At 50.3% G+C, this 21307-nt stretch overlaps 1 protein-coding gene across 4 annotated transcripts in view; it reads right to left on the reverse strand.

Moving 5' to 3' along the window:
* Positions 1-233: 233 nt before the first annotated feature.
* AP3B2 (adaptor related protein complex 3 subunit beta 2) overlaps positions 234-21307 on the reverse strand; it is a 51583-nt gene continuing 30509 nt past the window's right edge. The window contains exons 9-26 of one of the 4 annotated variants that reach the window (XM_032174339.2): positions 21245-21299; positions 20799-20870; positions 19179-19241; positions 18744-18876; positions 18350-18459; positions 17538-17714; positions 7720-7906; positions 6430-6548; positions 5791-5899; positions 5322-5445; positions 4755-4929; positions 4519-4579; positions 4085-4191; positions 3652-3880; positions 3126-3210; positions 2779-2876; positions 799-937; positions 234-664 (exon numbers count right to left, since the gene is read on the reverse strand). In XM_032174339.2, coding sequence (XP_032030230.1) covers positions 514-664; positions 799-937; positions 2779-2876; positions 3126-3210; positions 3652-3880; positions 4085-4191; positions 4519-4579; positions 4755-4929; positions 5322-5445; positions 5791-5899; positions 6430-6548; positions 7720-7906; positions 17538-17714; positions 18350-18459; positions 18744-18876; positions 19179-19241; positions 20799-20870; positions 21245-21299 — 2194 coding nt within the window. In that variant the 3' untranslated portion in view covers positions 234-513. Of the gene's footprint in view, positions 665-798; positions 938-2778; positions 2877-3125; positions 3211-3651; positions 3881-4084; positions 4254-4518; positions 4580-4754; positions 4930-5321; positions 5446-5790; positions 5900-6429; positions 6549-7719; positions 7907-17537; positions 17715-18349; positions 18460-18743; positions 18877-19178; positions 19242-20798; positions 20871-21244; positions 21300-21307 lie in introns of those variants that run through there. The other 3 variants (XM_032174340.2, XM_058427647.1, XM_032174341.2) reach the window with 3 other exon arrangements.

Raw genomic sequence — 21307 nt, forward strand, 5'->3', positions numbered from 1 at the left:
GACCATAAGAAGAACTAAGGGAGTCTGCCAGCCATTGAAGAGGACTTGTTTTTGCAGAGGCTATAAAAAGGACCAAGGTGCTCTTCCAGCTCTGCCTTCCCATCCCAGCCCAGATGTCTCTTTCACAAAGATGCCTACAGACTCCTAGGCATCCTGACCCAGAGATGGTCACCTTGGGGATTCAACGAGAGTTGTTCCTGACAAACCCCTAGAAGGAAAGGTGAGCCAGCAGCTAGAGAGAAGACATTTTATTGAGCCTGCTACATAAATAGCTACAGAAATCTGGAAGGACTGAAGGGAGTGGCTGCCATCTCCCTCTGCACAGATCACTAAGGAACCCATGGGGAGGGGATTAGGGGAGGGTTGGTTCTCCAGAGGGAGAGAGGACACCCTGAATGCTATCTGGCATGAGGAGGATGATGAGAGAGAGAGAAAGATGAGAGGGACTGACAGCCCAGATGTCATGGGGAGGTATAGATGGGAGCCAAAGAGGTCTTCCACAGCATCTGGAAGTCACTGGGTCAGAGCCTGTATCACATCCTTTACCAGCATGGTGCCAATCACCATTTTCTCGCTGTTGACGGTCAGCTGGGCAGCTCCAGCTGGCCGGGCATCCAGGGTCAGCAGAACGAGGCTTCCACCAGTCAGTGTCCTCCCTGCAAACCTGAGGTGGGAGTAGAAGGGGTGGGGAAGAGCTGCTAAGGGTGACTGTGTTTGGAAGGGGATCAGCGCCTGGGGCTCCTCCTTCAAACCAGGGCCCCCATGCTCATCATTTCCCCTCTACTGGTGGCCTAGTACCTGTACTCATCAGATGTCCCACAAGGAACACGACCCAGGTTGGCAGTGGCAGTCACTTTCTGCACCACGATGTGGTCACTCTGACAGGTGTCTGGCAGCATGAGCTTCTCTGTGATCTCATTCATGCCCATCAGCTTTCCTGGGGGTAGAGGTCACGATGAGGGCAGAGGCCGTGGTGGGTACAGAGGCCAGCACCTGGGTCTGCTTACTGAGCATCAAGTTCTCCCAGGCTGGGAAGGTATCATGCAAAGGGCAGGTCAGAATTTAAATCATCAGTCTTGGGGAGAGGGAACTTCCCTCTCAGACTGGGCCCTCCCTCAGGAACCCTTTGTCAGCCTCTCTACCCCTCCCACCCAGGCCTTTATCCATGTTGTTACCAAAGACTGATTTGGCGCTTCCTCCATCAGACATCTGGGCTACCAGCCCCTTGAGAGTGGCCAGTCAGTTCTTAAGAAGTTCGCCCATCCTGAACCTCACACCCTTTGATCTTTCTTGGGGGCCCTCCAACCCACATTCAACTCCCACTCAGCTCCTGGAGGCTAAGCCCTCACAAAAAGATCACAGATGGCTGCTGTGATCTCTCAGCCAGAATCCAGTAGTCACATGCAGCATTCACAGGTACATTTTTAATTGTACTTCTGCAGCAGCAGCTCCAGACCTAGCCAGAGTTCCTGAAGCCCCCAAACCCTCACAGCACCCCCCAGTACTCCCCATTCTGCAGGGCTGACTTCTCTCCACTCACATGATCTAGGCCCCCCATGGGAGCTCCTCCATCTGCCCTCCTGCACACCAGCAGTCTTCTCTTCAGCCTCTTTCCTCCCTCCACTGCTTCCCCCATTCTTCACCTCCTTTTAGAAACTGACATCCCTCTCCGTTTCTTCCATCCCCTTCATTCCTGACTAATAACATTTTCTTGTCTTTGTTCCTTCAATCTGTTCATGTTCAAGTGTCCCCGTCTCCAAAAAATCCTTTCCAGAAGCGAGATCCTTCATCGTGCCAATGCCCTGTCTCCCTCCTCATTCATGGCTAAAGTCCTCCAAAGAGGACTGCATTTACTTGAGCCGTGGTCTCCCTCAACCCACTGCCAATTGGCCTCTGTCCCTCCTTTAGCAATGACCCTCTCTCCCTCAGGTTGGCAGTAGCCTTTTATATGCTGACTCTGAAGGTCTTCGGTAACTGTGGTTTGCAGACACCTTCTGCCTTGTTGTCTCTCCTGGTTCTCCTCCCACCTCTCCCTGTGCTCCTTCTCTTATCCCTCCCCTCCTCTGTCTTCTGCAGAATTCAGGTTTTCCCCCAAGGTTCTGTCCTTGGCCTTCCTATTTTCTCCCACCTCCCAGAGTGATCTCATTCATATTCACAGCTTCCATTACCACCTATATGCTCATGACTCCAGCTTCAAAGTGTTTCCTGGGCATAGACCCATATTTTCAGTTGCATGCTAAATAGCTCCTCCTGAATTTCCCAAATGCATTTCAAAATCAGCTTATCCAAAACTAACCGTGATCTTCCCTCCTCCCTTGCCCAAGCCACTCTTTTTCTTCTGGGCCAGAGGTTTTGCAAATTACAGCCTCCAGACAAAATCCAGTCCACCAACTATATGGCCCACAATGTTTTTAATATTTTTTAAGTGTTGGGGGAGCAATCAAAAGATTAATATTTCATGACACATGAAAATTACATGAAATTTAAACTTCATTATCTATAAATATAAATGGAAATTTCTTGGAACACAGCCATACTCATTCATTTACATACTGTCTGTGGATGTTTCTATGTTTCAACAGCCACAGTCGTGTTGTAACTGCAACAGAGACCACATGATTCTCAACGCCTAAAACATTTATCTTTGGCCCATTACAGAAAAAGTTTGCTGACCCCTGGTCTAGATGAAGGACACACCATTCTCCCTACCATCCAAGCTGGACGTTCTGGAGTCAGCTTCTATACTTCCCTCTCTGCCCACTCCCAGGGAGCACTCACCCTGTTCCTTCTTAAACTCATTTTCACTCATGAACACAGGGGCCATCAGCTCCCCAACAGGTGGCTGAATGGAGACGTAGAACTGTCGGGTCTGGGTGCTGGGAAGGGTGGGAGGAAACAGAGGGAGAAGAATTAAGGCCGTCATCTCTCCCCTCACCTCCCACCCTGTGTAGAGGCACAGCTTGGAGGCAGTGACAGAGTGAGGTCAGGAATGAGGGCCTGAGATGGCTTCCAGACCCACCCAATCATGATGTATCCCCACTAAGCACCACCTCCATTTCCAGTTCATTGTTACCCTGTCCCTTTCCAGCCCATCCTCTCACCCCCACCTCGAGTTGGGCACATACCACAGCTGGAAGTTGGCTGCCTGGGTTGAGTCACAGAAATTAATGCCCATTACAGCAGTGGCAGATTCTCCAGGTGCCAGGGACTCTGAAGTGGTATAAGGCAGTGAAGGGGAGAGGGAGGGCCACCATCACCTGATAGGTCTAGAACCCAGCCTAGCCCTGCTCTCCCCTCCACTGTCACAGCTGACCAGCCCTCTACAGAATCTTGGCTTTCTTGGCTCCTAGAGACTGTTCCTGGTTTCCTCCTGAACTCTAAGCACCCTTTACCCCACTCACCCTCACCACATTTAAGTTAGTCCTGAAACAACCAAGGGCCAAATCTGCTGCTGCAAGCACCTCCCGCCCTGATATGAACTTGCTTATTTCATAGTCTGTCTTGTCCACCAGAGTGTTGATCATGTTAGATGCTATCTCTGTGCCCCTATAGCTTGGCCCCTGGCCTGGCACAAGGAGGGTATCAGCAACCACAGAAAGACTGACTCTGCCCAGGAGCCTCCTCCTCCACCCCATCCAAAGCCCTTCGCACCAATTTCGGGAAATTCTTGGATGCTGATGCCAGCAGGCAGTTTGGGAGTGCCCACATGCAGGCCCTTGATGGGGGTATCAGAGCTGTTGGAGAAGTGGATGTGCACAGACACCATGTGAGGGTCCCCGGAGAAAGGTTGGCGGCTGAAGGTGTAGTCCACAGCCAGCCCCTCGCCAGCTACCCGGTGCAGCAGCTCCTGCCGCACAACACCCGACACTGGACTCAGAAGCTAGAGTGGAGGGGTAAGGAAGGACAGAACTGAGCAAGACGGAGAGAGCCTGTCCCAGCATTGTCCCCTAGGGCCATCCAGCAACTGGGACTCAAAGCTATCAGATCCTCCATCACACCCACCCCCCACACACATCCACACCATAGGATGCAGCACAGGGATGTGTCCCTGCCCCAGCCCAGTCCCCTCCTCCATCCCACTCACCGACGGTACCAGGGTGGAGTCTGTGAGTGTCAGGCCCTCCAGGTCAGCAGCCAGACTGGTAGACACAATTGCTGGGGGAGACACAGGCTGGACACTGGGAGGGGTGACTGTGGGAGTAGATAAGACTATGAGGAGGCAAAGTGGAGGTGGCTTGGGTTGAGCAGGGAGCCTAGGGATCAAGGAGCACGCATTTCAGCACCATGGACAGCGGGGGCACATGGCTGCCTGGAGGCTCTGGCAAAATACCCATCCCTAGACCTCAACCCCAGACCTGGGGAGGTCAGCCCTGCTGCCCTCTCAGGCCTGAAGATATGTTCTGTTTGCTCCCCTGCTCCCACAAGACCTGAGGAACCCAATCCAGAGTCCCTATGGGCCGTTCTAATTCATGCTCCCCAGGCCTCCTTTCCCCTGTGACTTTTACCACCCAAACTCACAGTCCTCTAGATCAAGTAGGGAGATCTCCTTGGCTGCAGGGGCGCTTTTGCTGCTGGAAGGCTGAAAGAGAAAAATGCGATGTGGGTGTGGGGAAGGGGAGCACCTTGGCATGTTCTGGGTTGAGTAGAAGATGTCATGTTCTGGATGGTAGGGAGACAGATGTCTGGGCCTGGCCCAGAGGTTGGGGAGGGCCCTGGCCCATGAGCACACCCTGACTCTGCCCCAAGGCTCTCACTGTTTTCCTTCTCCAGGAGGCAGGTTCCAACTGCTCCTCCTCGGACTCCGATGTCATCTCGGACTCTGATGAGCTACTGCTGGAATCGCTGCCCTCATCAGAGGATGACGCTTCTCCTTTTCCCTCTGGCACCTTCTTCTTTGTCTTCCTCTTACCATCCTCCTCACTCTGTTCACTGAAGGAGAGTGGGAAAGGTGGGCTCAGGCCTGGCCTGGACACTCCCTCCTTGCTTCACAGAAGCAGGAGAAATGCTGAAAAGCTGGAGTGGAGTGGGGAGCCTGGGCCAGGAGGGTTCACACCTGAGGTCCTATAGCAGGGACCCCATGAGAGCTTGAAGCCAGCTTGTGCCAGCTCAGGCTCCAGGCCCCTGGTTGCTTCTCTAAACCAGCCCATGAGGCCTCAGAGATCTCCTGCAGCCAGCCAAAGTAGTCGTCACGTGAGCTGACAGCCCCAGCCAGCTCACGAGGGGCTCGGGCTCTTAGGAGACTGGCTAAAGCTCACTGCTAGCCCTTCTTTCCAGGAAAGCCCCCTGAACCCCACCAGCCATCTGGCTAGCTCCCTTCTCACCTCTCACTGCCTCTCCCTTTCTCCTCATCCTCATCCTGGTCTTCATTGTCGGACTCACTGCTGGACTCCCCAGAGCCGCTCTCGCTGCTGCTCTTACTGTCCGATTCACTCTCAGACTCAGGGTCTGTGGAGGAACAATATGAGGCCTCCTCCCTCATGTGCAGGCCTCCTTCGGTCTGGAGCAGACACCTGGGTTCCACCTTCACATTCAGTACTGAACCCTCAAACCTCTCTGATCTGCCCCCAGCCCTACATGCAAGCTGAACTGACAGAAACACAGATAGACTCCATGGATAGAAACCTGCACAAGCACACACATGTGGAACATGAATCCCTCAGGTGCTCAAACAGAATTCACAAGCAGGCGCACATCCCTAGACACACGACCATATACATACACCCCTCATATAGTCAGTCACTCAGATGCACGGGCGGAGCACAGAGGACCCCAGCTCTGCCATATGCTCACCACTGTCTGCGGACTCTGTGGGGCCTGACTCCCCCTCAGAGTCCGAGTAGAAGGGTTTTTCCTTCTCCTTTCTCTTCTCCCGATTTGAGCACTTGGTCCATTCAGGTACCTGGAGATGGGGGTAGGGTGCAGGGTCATTTCATCATGGTTGGGGAGAAGGAAGGCAGGCACAAGCCCTTACCCTTTATTCCACCTCTTCATGAGGCCCTACCTGGTCTGTCCCACAAAGGGAATAACAGAGGAGGAATAAAGGGGCACTGTCCATGGAGGGGAGGAATGCTGCTCACAGAGGGGCACTGCCAAACCAAGGTGGAAACAGTATGGAAAGGCCCAGGAGCACAGCACAGAGGGGAAGCAGAGGGACACAGACAGGGCAGGGGAGATAGCACACGGCACACGAAGGTGGGACCTCAGTGTATTCGCCCAACAGGCCCACGTGAGTCTCAATAAGGGAGAGATCTTCTTCCTGTTTGTGTGGGGGAGGGTGTTAGGAGGGCTGGGCCGGCACTGCCAGGGATCCCTTCTGTCTGCCCCCACCAACACACACACACACACACCACACACACACACACAACACACACACACACACACACACACACACACACACACACACACACTTCAACCCTCCATCCCACTGACCTCCACGTTGCGCACAGATGGGTCTGGGGCTTCCTCCGGCCAGTCTGGGAGCTCCTGGTAGCCTGTGGCCTTGGCATTGAGCAGGTGGGACAGTGAGCCCAGCTGGAAGTGGTCCCGGTCTAGGGATAGGTTTAGAGGTCAGGCAGGTAGCAGCAGTGAGGGAAAGCTCTGAGAGCTGTTTCCCAGGTGGGGCTGGGTGGTGATTCTGGTTGGGTCTTCCCAGGTGGGTAGGGGAAGGAGATGGATGTGTGCCCTAATGGCTCTTCCACCCTGACTGCACCTTTAGGCCCACTTGCTGGAAGAAAAGGCTGTCCGGCCAGGCCAGAGCAGGGACTGAGGGCCAGGGAAAGGCAGCCTACAGAGGTGGGCAGGAGGAGACTCTGGGCCCACAGATGCTGCCCGCCTGTCTGCTCAGGAAGCACGTCTAGTCAGGCTCTGGACTCAGCGGGGAGGGATGAACAGTCAGAGCATGAGTGTGTGGAAGTCCGGGTCAGAGGTGAGGCACCGCTGGAGGAGGGCAGCACAGGCCTGTGAGTGAGGATGGTGTCGGGGAGAAAGGGACTGTTGCCTTCTTCCTGGGAGAATTTCAAAGCTATGCCCACCCTCAGAATCTCCCCATTCGTGAGGTCCAGGGAAGAGAAAAAGAACGAAAGGATACCCAGAAGAACTGAGCTTTGTGAAGGAGGCTCTCTTCTGTGTAGGTTCCTGGCTTCCACTCCTGGGGTCCAGAGAGGCAGCGGGAGGACCCTTTCCTCCCAGGCCCATCTCAGGGCCCTTGTCTTGGGAAAAGAGGCCTTAAGGGCCAAGCCCAGGAACAGAGGCAAGGCTGAAGCCGTGGGGCCTGGGATTTGAACTGACTGTAGTGACTAAGCTCACAGAATGCAGGCAACTGCTTTCTCAGGACCTTTATAAAAATATACACCTCTCCTTTGTGTGTTGTTTTGCTTTCTGCCTTCCTGGGTCCTTGGTATTTAAGATCTTGGTATGTATTCCAAAGCCTAGTGTCTGCTCAGGGAGGGAGATGGAAAAGGGAGCCTGAGAGGAGAGGAGGCAGGAGTCCATCCTGGCCGGGAAGGCAGACCCTCAGGTGAGATGATGCTGGCAGTGGTTGTGGGCAGGTGAAAGAGTAATTCCTGGTGCCACAGGAGGGACAAAAGGAGTGAGCCAGGGAGTAGGACTGCCCAAAGAAGCCTGGTGCCTGGCTAGGGGCCTCAGGAATGTCTGGGGCAGAGACTCTGGCCAGTTCCTTTCCATTCCCCTAGGAAGGTTACCCTTGATTTCAGGTCCCACCTTTGAAGGATGACTCCAAGACTGGAGCTGGTTTGGGTGCCAGGAAGAGCTTCTTGGCATGGCGGCTGAGGGCCCCACCCTGCTCAGAAGGGACGATGAGCTGCCGGGTGAAGCGCGCCCGGTCGCGAATATCATAGTTCTGGTCATATTTGGCCAGACTCAGCACATACTGGGTCAGCAGCTTGGTCTGGAGGAACAGGAAGAGGTGGGTCAGCTGATGGGGGAGTGGGGACACAGGAGGCTCAGAAACAGATTCTTTAAGCCGACACTTGCAGGCAGAACGTCTCCTCTCCCTGCTTAGGACCGGCTGCTTCCACCCAGCTGTCCCTCCTCACCTGCCCTTGTTCAGGGCTCAGAATTTTCTCTCATCTCTCTGGCCATGCTTCCTGATGATCCCAACTTTGACAACTGGCCTTGGGCCAACAAAAGAGGTTTTCCTTTTGGACTTTCCTCACTCCTGGCTCTGGACTCCATTCTTCCCTAGGTTTGTGGTCCCTACCACTCCAGGCCTGTCCAGCCTCTTTACTCCAGGGCAGCAGGGTATGTGGAAGTCTGGAATGCTCTGCTGGACCTCAGTTTCCAGGCTCCACCACCCAGGGGGAATTAGACAACAAAAAGACAGGGCGGATAAACAGGGGTCCCTTTGGCAGGGGCCACCCTCATGCCCTATCCACCCACTTAGTAGATTCTGAGCAGCCCAGGGGTCTCAGAGGTCTTTATCCTTCCCTGGAAGCTTCTAATGACATCAAGGCAAACTGCAGCTGCCCATGCATTTGCCAAGGTCATGTAGGGTTCACAGTCTGCAGTCAGGGAAGCTACAACTGCAGACGTAAAATCTCTCCATTTCTGCCATGATCTTGGCCTAATCTAACCTGCCTTAACATGGCAACAGTGGTAGCAGCCATCACTTATCAAGTGCCTTCTGGCACCAACTCTGTGCTAGGTGCTCCACACTAGCTCATCTAATCTCCCCAAGCCTTCTGAGAGGTAGGCATTATTGCCCCCATTTTACAGAAAAGAAGCAGGATCATTAAGGGGCTTTTCCCAGGCCAAGGAACCCATCAGTACTGCACCTAGGCCTGCATCTGCTGGAGCTGCACCCCATCTGCTTCCCTTCACTGCCTACCTGCTGACATAAGGAGCCTGCTCTGGCCCAGGTCTCCATGTTTCCATTGCTTGTGACCAAGATCAAAACCACCAAGTAGTCAACAACCAGAATGCCCAAGGGCATCAGGGGCCGGCAGGAGGGAGCCTGGAACTGACTCTCTTCTTCCTGAGGTTTATGGTGACATACTGTTACATGCAGCCTTGGACATGGTTAACCCAGCTAATCTGGCAGGGACATCAAGCAGATGTCCATAAGGGGCAAAGCCCCTCAGATGCTGACCCAGAGTCGGAGTAGCTGCTATGGCAGAATTGCCCCACACCACTCTAGAGAGCCACTGTGATTCCACATTCCTACCTCCAATCTGGCCCACAGGCCCTCTTCAGCTCAGTCCCTTCCAGCAAAGCAGCACCTCCGATACTGTTATAGTCACAGATAAGCAATCCCAATCCCATGCACCCCTAATAGAATAGACTTAAAAATATGAAAATAAGATGCCATCACAACAGATTTCATCACCAACCTGCCCCTCTTGGCCAGACACCATCTAAATGGCCAGGGCTAGTGGATGCCCTTACCAACATGGTGGATTATCAAGAGGCTGCTGATCCCTCTTTTGGTTTGGACAATGTCTTCCTCCACAGATTTCCCAGCTGGCTGATCACAGACTCCCTCCTTCAAGTCCTTGCCTAGTTCTAGAAAGAACTGTTTGGTATTTGGATCCATCTGTCCACAGCCTTAACTGAATGTTAACAACCAACACAAGAAGGGGCTGGCCCACCACCTCAACACTGCAGGATTTGCCTATAATAATTCATTACCCTTCTCCACCCCAAGGGGCCATTCCCTGTGGATTGTGGCATCCTGTGTGCACCACCAAGACCCCCATCTCATCTAGCCAGGATGTGCAGGAATTACAGGCTGTTCAAGAAGGCCTCTGAGATACACTCCAGTATGCCAAGAACAGAACAAGGCTCCCCCTCACCAACAGGCTCCAGTTGTCAGGGAGGAATTTTAAGCGGGAAACACTGACTCCCTTTCCATAACCTATGCCAACGTACATGCTACCTTGCAGCTGCCTGCTAATCATGCTTAGAAAACTGGCTATTAAAAAAAAATTGAAATACATCCTCAATTCACACATTACACATGAGTAAGTTTAAGCTCTAGATAGATGTGGCAAACAGATTCTAAGGTCTTCCCCACCAGTAGCTGCCTCCTGGTGTTCATGCCTTTGTGCAATCCCTCACCTTGGATATGGGCAAAACCTGAGACTTGCTTCCAACCAACAGGATATGGCAAAGGTGGTATATGACTATATATGATCCTATGATTATGTTTTATTAAGAAGACTCTGTACTGGAAGTTCTAGCTAGAGCAATCAGACAGGAGAAAGAAATAAAGGGTATCCAAACTGGAAAAGAATTCAAATTATCCTTGTTTGCAGATGATATGATCTTATATTTAAAAAATCTAAGGACTCCACCAAAAAACTAATAGAACTAATAAACAAATTCAGTGAAGTTGCAGGATACAAAATCCACGTAAGAATCAGTAGCATTGGCCGGGTGCAGTGGCTGATGCCTGTAATCCCAGCACTTCGGGAAGCCGAGGCAGGTGGATCGTGAGATCTAGAGATTAAGACCATCGTGGCCAACATGGTGAAATCCTGTCTCTACTAAAAATACAAAAATTAGCTGGATGTGGTGGTGCACACCTGTAGTCCCAGCTACTCAGGAGGCTGAGGCAGGAGAATCGCTTGAACCCGGGAGGTGAAGGTTACAGTGACCCAAGATGGCGCCACTGCACTCCAGCCTGGCGACAGAGCGAGACTCCATCTCAAAAAAAATCAGCATTGGCCGGGCGCAGTGGCTCACACCTGTAATCCTAGCACTTTGGGAGGCCGAGGCAGGCAGAATACCTGAGGTCAGGAGTTCAAGACCAGTCTGACCAACATGGGGAAATCCTGTCTCTACTAAGAATACAAAATTAGCTGGGCATGGTGGTGCATGCCTGTAATCCCAGCTACTCGGGAGGCTGAGGCAGGAGAATTGCTTGAACCCAGGAGGCAGAGGTTGCAGTGAGCGGAGATCGCGTCACTGCAGTCCAGAGCCCGGGCAACAGAGTGAGAACTCTGTCTCAAAAAAAAAAAGAAGAAAAAATCAGTTAAACTTTAATTTTTTTTTTTTGGGAGAGGGGGGATGAAGATGAAGTCTCGCTCTTGTCCCCCAGGCTGGAGTGCAATGGTGCGATCTTGGCTCACTGCAACCTCCGCCTCCCAGGTTCAAGCGATTCTCCTGCCTCAGCCTCCCGAGTAGCTGGGATTACAGGCACCTGCCACCACACCCAGCTAATTTTTGTATTTTTAGTAGAGATGGGGTTTCACCATGTTGGCCAGGCTGGTCTTGAACTCCTGACTTCAAGTGATCCACCAGCCTTGGCCTCCCAAGATGCTGGGATTACAGGCATGAGCCACCACGCCTGGCCGTGAATTCATTTTTGACAAAGGTATCAAGAACATACATTAGGGAAAGGAGAGTCTCTTCAATAAACGGTGCTGGGAAAACGGGACATCCATATGCAGAAGAATAAAACCAGACCCCTATCTCTCACCATATGCAAACATCAAGTCATAATGGATTAAAAACTTAAATCTAACACTTCAAACTATGAAACTACTAAAAGAAAACATTAGAGAAATTCTCCAGGACATTGTACTGGGCAAAGATCTCTTGAGTAATACCCCACAAGCACGGGCAACCAAAGCAAAAGTAGACAAATGGGATCACATCAAGTTACAAAGGTTCTGCACAGCAAAGGAATCAACAAAGAGACAAGCCACAGAATAGGAGAAAAAAATTTGCAAACTACCCATCTGACAAGGGATTAATAACCAGAATATGTAAGGAGATCAAACAACTCAATAGGAAAAAAAATTCAATAATCCAATTTTAAAATGGGCAAAAGATCTGAATAGACGTTTCTCAAAAGAAGACATACAGATAGCAAACACGTATATGAAAAGGTGATCAACATCATTGAGCATCAGGGAAATGCAAATCAAAACTACAATGAAAGGCCAGGCACGGTGGCTTATGCCTGTAATCCCAGTACTTTGGGAGGCTGAGGCAGGCGGTTCACCTGAGGTCAGGAGTTGAGACCAGCCTGACCAACATGGCGAAACCCCATCTTTATTAAAAGTACAGAAATTAACCGGGCGTGGTGGCGCACGCCTGTAGTCCCAGCTACTCAGGAGGCTGAGGCAGGAGAATCACTTGAACCACAGAGGCAGAGGTTGCAGTGAGCCGAGATCGCACCACTGCACACTCCAGCCTGGGTGACAGAGCAAGACTCCGTCTCAAAAAACAAAACAAAACAAAAAAACAATGATATATCATCTCACCCCAAGTAGGCTTATATCCAAAAGATAGGCAATAACAAATGCTGACAAGAACATGGAGAAAAGGCAACCCTTGTACACTGTTAGTGGGAATGTCTAGGGAGAACAGTTTGGAGGTTCCTTAAAAAACTAAACATAGGCCGGGCACAGTGGCTCACGCCTGTAATCCCAGCACTTTGGGAGGCCGAGGTGGGCAGATCACGAGGTCAAGAGATCAAGACCATCCTGGCCAACATGGTGAAACCCTGTCTCTACTAAAAATACAAAAAATTAGCCGGGCGTGGTGGCAGGCACCTGTAATCCCAGCTACTTGGGAGGCTGAGGCAGAAGAATCACTTGCACCCAGGAGGCGGAGGCTGCAGTGAGCCGAGATCATGCCATTGCACTCCAGCCTGGGAAAAAAGAGTGAAACACCGTCTCAAAAAAAAAAAACAAAACAAAACAAACAAAAAAAACACTACAAATAGGCCAGGTGCAGTGGCTCACGCCTGTAATCCCAGCACTTTGGGAGGCCAAGTCGGGTGGATCACTTGCAGCCAGGAGTTCGAGACCAGCCTGGCCAACATGGTGAAACCCCATCTCTACTAAAAATATGAAACTTATCCGGGCCTGGTGGCAGGCGCCTGTAATCCCAGCTACTCGGGAGGCTGAGGCAGGAGAATCGTTTGAACCTGGGAGGCGGAGGTTGCAGTGAGCTGAGATCATGCCATTGCACTCCAGCCTGGGTGACAGTGCAAGACTCCATCTCAAACAAACAAACAAACAAACAAAAAACCTAAAAATAGTGCTACCATATGATCCAGCAATCCCAATGCTATGTATATACCCAAAAGTAAGGAAATCAACATACTGAAGTGATATCTGCACTCCTACGTTTATTGCAGCACTGTTCACCATAGCCAAGATTTGAAAGCAACTTAAGTGTCTATCAACAAATGGATAAAGCAAATATGGTACATATGCACAATGCAGTAATATAAAAAAAGAATAAAAGAGAATGAGATCCTGTCATTTGCAACAACACGGATAGAACTAGAGGTCACCATTTTAAGTGAAATAAGCCAAGCACAGAAAAACAAACTTCACATGTTCTCACTTGTGAGGGCTAAAAATTAAAAGAATTGAGCTCATGGAGTTGGAGAGTAGAATGATGGTTACCAGAGGCTGAGAAGGGTAGTGGGTGGGGGGAAGTGGGGATGGTTAATGGGTACAAAATTATAGTTAGATAGAATGCATAAGATCTAGTATTTGACAGCACAACAGGGTGACTACAGTCAACAATAATTTATTATACATTTAAAAATAACTAAAAGAGTGTAATTTGATTGTCTGTAACACAAAGAAAAGATAAATGCTTGAGAGGATGGATACCCCATTCCCTGATGATTGTTATGCATTGTATGCCTGTATCAAAATATCTCACGTACCCCATAAATACATACACCTACTATGTACCCATAAAAATTAAAAAATTAAAAGAAGACGGTCTTGCTAGCAGACTGGCTCTGGAGACTTTCTCCCTTGTGACTTTGGAGCAATTAAGCATCCGTGTTGGGAGGCCCATATGGCAATGAGCTAAGGACGGCCTCTAGAAGGCAAGGGCAGTCCCCAGCTGACAGCCAGCAAGAAGCCAGGGCCACAATCCTACAACTGCAAGGAAGTGGATCCTGGCACCATGTGACTTGGAAGTGGACCTTTTCCCCAGTACAGCCTCCAGATAAAAACTCAGCCTTGGCTAACACCTCAATTGTAGCCTTGCATAGGATCTAACTAAGCCATACCTGAATTCTCGACCCATAGACACTGAGAAAATAAACGTGTGTTGCTTGAAGCCACCAAATTTATAGTAATTTATTATGTAGCAGAAAACTAATACAATTCATTTAAAAATGTGAAAGTAGAAAAAAATTGAGAAAATTCTTTTTAATTTTTATTTATTTTTGAGATGGATCTTGCTCTGTGGCCCAGGCTGGAGTGCAGTGGTGCCATCTCAGCTCACTGTAACCTCCACCTCCTGGGTTCAAGCAATTCTCCTGCCTCAACCTCCCAAGTAGCTGAGATTTCAGCACACCACCACACCCAGCTAATTTTTTTGTACTTTTAGTAGAGACAGGGTTTTGCCATGTTGGTCAGGCTCGTCTTGAATTCATGACCTCAAATGACCCAACCACCTTGGGCTCCCAAAGTGCTGGGATTACAGGTGTGAGCCACTGAACCCAGCCTGGAGAACATTCTAAGTGAAAATTTTAATTGAAATGTGAATGGAAAAAAAAAGTATTAAATATGAAAGCACTGAAAAGCAGAAAAGTTTAAAATATTGGACAATAGACAAATGTACAACTTCTGAATGACTATATGTAGGAATAAAAAATAAGGAAATATAAAATTAATGGTGGTCTTCTAAGTGGTGGACTTATTAATAGTTTAAATTTATAATTTTCTGAGTTTTCCAAATGTTCTATGATAAGCATGTATTATCTTTTTTTTTTTTTTTTTTTTTTTTTTTGTAAGGGGGGTTTGCGCTTTGTCACCCAGGCTGGAGTGCAGTGGCAAAATCTCGGCTCACTGCAAGCTCCGCCTCCCGGGTTCACGCCATTCTCCTGCCTCAGCCTCTCCGAGTAGCTGGGACTACAGGCGCCCGCCACCACGCCCGGCTAATTTTTTTGTATTTTTTTAGTAGAGACGGGGTTTCACCGTGGTCTCGATCTCCTGGCCTCGTGATCCGCCCGCCTCGGCCTCCCAAAGTGCTGGGATTACAAGCGTGAGCCACCGCGCCCGGCCAAGCATGTATTATCTTTAGAATATTAAAAAAGTTTACGTTTTTAAAAGCAATTCTGCAAAATTTGTCAGAATCTTCCATTCACTGTAAAGGCGGTCACATGGGAGGGTTGTAGATCCCACTGTGCCCCTGGCAGACCCTCCTGCCACACATCTCACCTGACATATAAAAGCAAACTAACCTGCTAGGCAGTTTCCCCAGGTTCTATATCCAGGTGGATGTAATAGCCACTTTGACTACCAATCCCCTGCTCCCCCACCACCTGCTTAAGCCTGCATGTTATGCCTCTGTGGCCTCTGGTCTAGAATCTGATTATCTGCTGATCAATAGCAGGGCAGAGGCCTCATCTTGGTCATTTCCTTGGCCTCATCCTGGGCCAGGATCTGGCATGCAGTGGGGCCATGTCCAAATTGGAGAGAATGACTGAGATTACTATGGCCTTTTAGCTGGGCAGATTGCCACCCATGGTCCCAGGATGGGAAGCATCACTACTATTTTGTAAGCATGGTCATGTCTGCATCCAAACCACCTCCCTCCTAGTACACCAAGGACTCCCCCTTCTCTACCACTCCCAGAACAGGCTGGGAAAAAAGGAGAAAGAAAGGGAGGACAAAAATGTTTATTGAATCAACCATTCTAAGGGGTCTGCAAAAACTCACTTTCAGGTGAAGGGCGCCCTGGAGATGAATGTCCATTTGCCTGAACAGCCTACTCTGGGTGCCCTGACAGGGGTCCTTCCTAGGGGAGGGTTCAGCTGTATATACCCACAGCTCGCTGTGCCAACCCTGATGACAGCTCTTACTGCTGTGTTTAAAATGTTTATTTTTGTCCTGTTTCTCCTACTTGGCTGTGAGTATCTGGAGGCCTGTAAATGTGTCTCACTCATTGTCATATCCCCAGGACGCAGCACAGTACCAGGCAAATAGTAGGCCTATATGTTAAATAAATGAACAAATGCACATGTAGCTCACAGTAACAACTTGGGGAAATGCCATGCGGACAGGCCCAGGCTTATGAAAACATGCCAACCTCACCATCCTGGGGTTTAGGACTCTGGCTCAGTGCTGAGCATGTCGGACTCCCACCTACCTGGGTGGCTCCCCACCCAGGCTGCTTCATCTTTTCAAACATTCCTCCCACTTGCTCCTTCCTCCCTCCTGAACAAAGGAAGTACACAAATATTTGTTCAACAATTGAACACTTCCCCATGGTGCTCTCTCTCCCTCTAACTTCTCTCTCTCCAATCTGCTTTGCCCACAACACTGATAACAAGGTCAGGGCACATGGTCCAGTGTCTCTCCTCCTTCCACCTGAAGACCTAAGGTTTGGAAGTTACTTTTGATAAGGCTAACATATTTAATTATACAGATCAGTTGTCTCCACATGTAGCTGCTGTCCTTTCTGACTCCTGATTAGGGTCCCAGCACTTGGTGGCCCTGCCTACCTCAGCTTGAGCCTCTGGGGCTCACTCTGGCCACAATGGATCAAAGAAGCCACTGAAAAAGACAAGTGCCACCATCCAAAGACTCCCATGCACAGTGGACGTGGCAGGGATGCTACAGTCTCCAGGGGATATCCCTGCTATAAATCTGTAGACCCCAGCCACCTAGCCAGATGTTTTGCTTCAAGGATTGGCAGAGTCTTTATAAAAGGGCCAGAGAATAACTATTTTAGGCTTTGTAGGCAATACAGTCTGTTACAAGTAGTTAACCCTGCTGTTGTAGCACAAAAGCAGCCATAGGTAATTTGTAAATGAATGAGCAGGGCTGTGTTCCAACAAAACTTTGTTACAAAAACAGGAATAGGCCAAATTCAGCCTATGGGCAGTAGTTTGCCAATCCCTGTCCCGCTTAACTGAGTGGGAGAGTGTGGAAACTGTCATGGTGTTTGATGTCCCTGACACCTTGAAAAGCTCAGCACATTATGCTTCATTTTAGGAGAATCTCCTGGAACCATCTCAGGAGACAGGTAGGAGGCTCTGAACACCCTGATACTACAACTTAGTTGAGCCTCATCCTTGGCTATGTATCTCTTATAACCTTTCACCTTGGGAATGACAGTGGCCACCAGCACCACCCAAGCCCAAGCAGAGACTCACCCCCTTATCTTTGGCACAGACTGGCCAGGCATTGTCAAGCTTTGGGAAGAAGCACAGACCACATCTGGGATGCATGTTCTCCCATCAGTACCTGCCACTGTTGGGCCCTTCCCTTATCCCAATCAACTGTGGTTCTTCACAGCCCCAGAGTTCCAAGGTGGCAGACAGGACTCTTGTACTAGCAGACTGGAGGTCACAGCTTCATAGGAGAGTCTCTTCAACAGTGACCACCAGCACTACGAGGTCTTTGAGTCCCCAGAATAGCTGTGGGCACTGGGGTAGCATTGGTTATGTGGGCAGACCAGCCACCTTCCCTGATTCTTCTTTTCCAAAATAGGAGCTAGAGTTCAGCCCTGCCTAGGGAGGGCCAAAAGAATACCGTCTAGGGAGTTTCTGGGGACCAGAGTATCTGGGGGGGTCATCTCTTAATCTTTACCTGTTTAGAGTTGGTCAGGTAGAGCTTGGCTGCCAGGTTGATAACCTGCAGCTTGACAATATCCTCCTCTGCTGTGAATGACTTGGCCATTTTTCTTAAGACATCAGGTGCAATCCTGGGGACATGCTCACAGTACTCTCCGATGAGCCACAGGATGCTGGCTCGGGCCATGGGCACCTGTGGTTGTGGGAGAGGAGTGAAGATGGGTAAATATGGGAAAGTGGGTGGGTAGGATTGTGGACTTCCAGGGCAACAGCACTCCTCATCTGTGCTGGCCTATTGTATTATGGGTTCTCTGGAAATGGGAGTTTGGGGTGGTGGGAGAGAGAGAGGTTAAAAGTAGACATTTCCTGGACAACATTTCCCCTTTTCCCTAGGGCTTCATTAGCATAGAGCTTTCAAGACCCTAAGTCAGTCATGATGTAAAAGATTGACTTTCTGGATTCATTGTACCCTCAGTGCTTTATTTCCATGTTACTCTCCGGAATCTTTGGGAATGCCTTGTTTAGATGTTTCAGCTTAGCAGTGCAATAGAAAAACACAAGATTTGTCACTCAAACATGGTTGGCCAGAGCTTTAGAGAAAAAGCAAGAGTAGTAGTAAAGTCCACGGTGCTCACTGAGGGTCTCCAAAGGGAAAGCAAATCAGGGGTAACAAGATCAGGGTCATATGGTCCAGTGTCTCTCCTCCTTCCACCTGAAGACCTAAGGTTTGGAAGTTACTTTTGATAAAGCTAGCATATTTAATTATACAGTCTTGAAATCATGGGGAGGACCTTGAAGTGGGGAGTGAAAATATGGCTTCTCCCTCACCTGGATGTTGTCTGTAAGCTTTGCCAAGTGTTTGATGATCTCTCCATGTTGTGCTGGCTGCATCTGTAGCAATTTCTTAATGACGACCACTGACTCTGCAACCACAAGCTCTACGGAACAAAAATGAGTGTGTGGACTCCAAGACAGTCAGATGGCCACAGTCAGGTGGACAGACACACCTGCAATGCCCCAGACTCTTGGCTCTTTCTCTCAACCCCCTTCACTTCTCTAGCAGCCTTCAGAAGTGTAGGAACACTTGGGCCCTGATCAAGACAGACAGACCAATGGATACATATTGTGTCTAGGCAGACTGGTGGATATCCACTGGCCAGCAGAGTCAGACCTGCAGGCAGACACCCTCTGATCACGGTTAGATACTCAGGCAAACACTGACCATCACGGTTGGACAGCAGCTGCACCAGGCCATTGAGGCAGGTGTCACGGACTCGGCCGATGTTAGTTGCACAGCGTCCAATGGCCTGGATTGTGGCTGCCACAAAGTCCTTGTCCATGCTGCGAATATAGGTCTGTGGGATATGACAAAGAAATCCCTCAGTGACTCTGCAGGCTTGAGGGTGACCTTCAAGAAGGCTGTGGCCCTTCATTTTATGGCTTATCATGCCGGTGACTAAGACTTAGGAAAGGGGGCGACACCTCCACCCCCAATCCAGTGATTCCTTGGCCCAAAGCTAGCCAAACACATTGGAACGGGAATGTAAGATAATAGTTTCTCCAGCTTTGGGCTCATAAGAGGAGGTTTGACCCACCAGGGCACAAGGATCTGATGGGCCCCTCTCCCAGGCCCTTCTGGCTGGGAGCTGGCCTGTACCTGGAATTCCCGTAGGACAGTAGGAATGTTGGTCTCATTGGCCAGGTTGGTCAGCACTTCCAGCTGCAGGGAGGGGTGGAGAGGCAGAAAATGGGTGGGGTGGCCAGTGGGCTTTCTGTGCTTTCATTCCAAATACACTTCACAGACCAGAAAACAATCCTCATGACAGCCCTGCATCATCCTCAGACTGATGAGGGAATTGACAGGTTATGAAACGTGTCTAAAAAGCAAGAGGACCAGTTTGCCTCTTAAGTGGATTCCCTACACAGTATGCTTACAGTATGACCATGTCACCTCCCTACTGCATTGAAAACGTAAAGCTTCCTATTGCTTTCAGGATGGAGACCATCACATTCACCATGGTCTGTAAGTCCCTGAATGATCTGCCTGCTGTCTACCTCCCATCTCCCATCACTCTCCCCCTTGTCTTCCAGGCCTCGATCCCACTCCACTTCCTAACCCAGGGTCTTCACAGATGCTGTTTCCTCTGCGTGGAGCAGTTCTTCCCATTTCTGTCCCCACGTAATTCATGTTCATCTCTCAGGCTTCAGCTCAAGTCTCATATCCTCCAGGAAAACTTCCCTGGCACCAGACTAGATGAGGTCTCCCTATTTTATGCCCTTATAGCTCTCCACACTTTCTTCCATATTTTGTAAATGGACTTTTACATTTGCCTTGTGATTAACTGCTTAATGTCTCCTCCTCCCCACATCTGTAAGCTCCACAAAGGCAGGGTCCCTGATTAGTTTGCTCCATCATGTACCCCTAGAACATAGTGGATGTTCACAAGGGTTAGGAGGATTAACTGTTGCTGAAGGAAATCACTCAATAATGAGGCAGCAGAGCAGGAATCAAATGGAGGTATGGGCTCCTGCCACTTTCCTTGTCCGTGAATGTTTGCAGGAGAGCGTGAGGGGGCAGGTGTGTGGGGGCCATAACACCGTGGGTGGGAGAGAAAAGCGTGAACCTTGGAGTCAGCAGAATTATGTGACCTGGGGCAGTTACCTCCCAGAGTTATTTTTTTTTTTTTCTTTTGAGATGGAGTTTCACTCTTGTCACCCAGGCTGGAGTGCAATGGCACAATCTCAGCTCACTGCAACCTCTGTCTCCCAGGTTCAGGCGATTCTCCAGCCTCAGCCTCTCAAGTAGCTGGGATTACAGGCACCTGCCATCACGCTTGGCTAATTTTTGTATTTTTAGTAGAGACGAGATTTTGCCATGTTGGCCAGGCTGATCTTGAACTCCTGACCTCAGGCGATCTGCTTGTCTCGGCCTCTCAAAGTGCTGGGATTAGGCGTGAGCCACTGTGCCCGGCCAGAGTCTATATTTTTATAAAAGGAATATAATGTACACATCCTGGGATTATTATGAGGTGATATCAGGTTACTTCATTTATGAAGAGTAGCAGGTGTATACCAGGTACTAGGCAAAGAGCAGTTCCCTTCTCCCCCTGACCCTCAGCCCAGCTCCCTGAACAAACAGCTCCAGCTGGGGCAGTCATGGGCTCCTGGGCTGAGCCCCAGAAATAGGCAGGCACCAGGGGGCCCACTGTGAGTTATTTGAGTGGGTACATGGGGTGGGGAGGGCTGGGAGGCACATGCACCTCTGTCCCTCACTCACCTTCAGGATCTTGATCTGGGTGGGGTCGGTGGACCTGATGTAGAAGCTCTTCAGGTAGGGCTCAAACATACCCTGGCACAAGAGAGGCAGCCAGGGAGCTCCACCGAAGCCCCAGGCCTGCCTCGCTGCCCAGAGACACCCCTCCTATCCTGACCCAGCGCCCAGAATCCTTCCCTCCTCACCACTGCCCTCCACTCCTCAAGTCTTCCTTCGTCCATCTCAGATCTGACCAGCTCTTTTTCCACTGGGCATCTCCTCAGCGGCCCCTCAGGATCCAGGCCCTTCTCCCTACCTGTATTTGGAGCCTCCCCTGCCCCATCCTCTGCACAGCCAGGGTACTCCTCCATCTTCCCTTTCCCCGGCCCCGGTCCCAGCCCCGACAACGCCTCCAGTGCCCGCAGAAGCGGCCCTCGGACAGCGAGGACAGGCCGCGGTCGCAGGCTCACCCGGCGCTTGATGGACATGGTGGCCACGTTCTGGAGCACAACGTACTGCACCTCACTGCGGAG

This window comes from Hylobates moloch, unplaced genomic scaffold (genome assembly GCF_009828535.3).
Source record: "Hylobates moloch isolate HMO894 unplaced genomic scaffold, HMol_V3 SCAFFOLD_14, whole genome shotgun sequence".
Taxonomy (NCBI): domain Eukaryota; kingdom Metazoa; phylum Chordata; class Mammalia; order Primates; family Hylobatidae; genus Hylobates; species Hylobates moloch.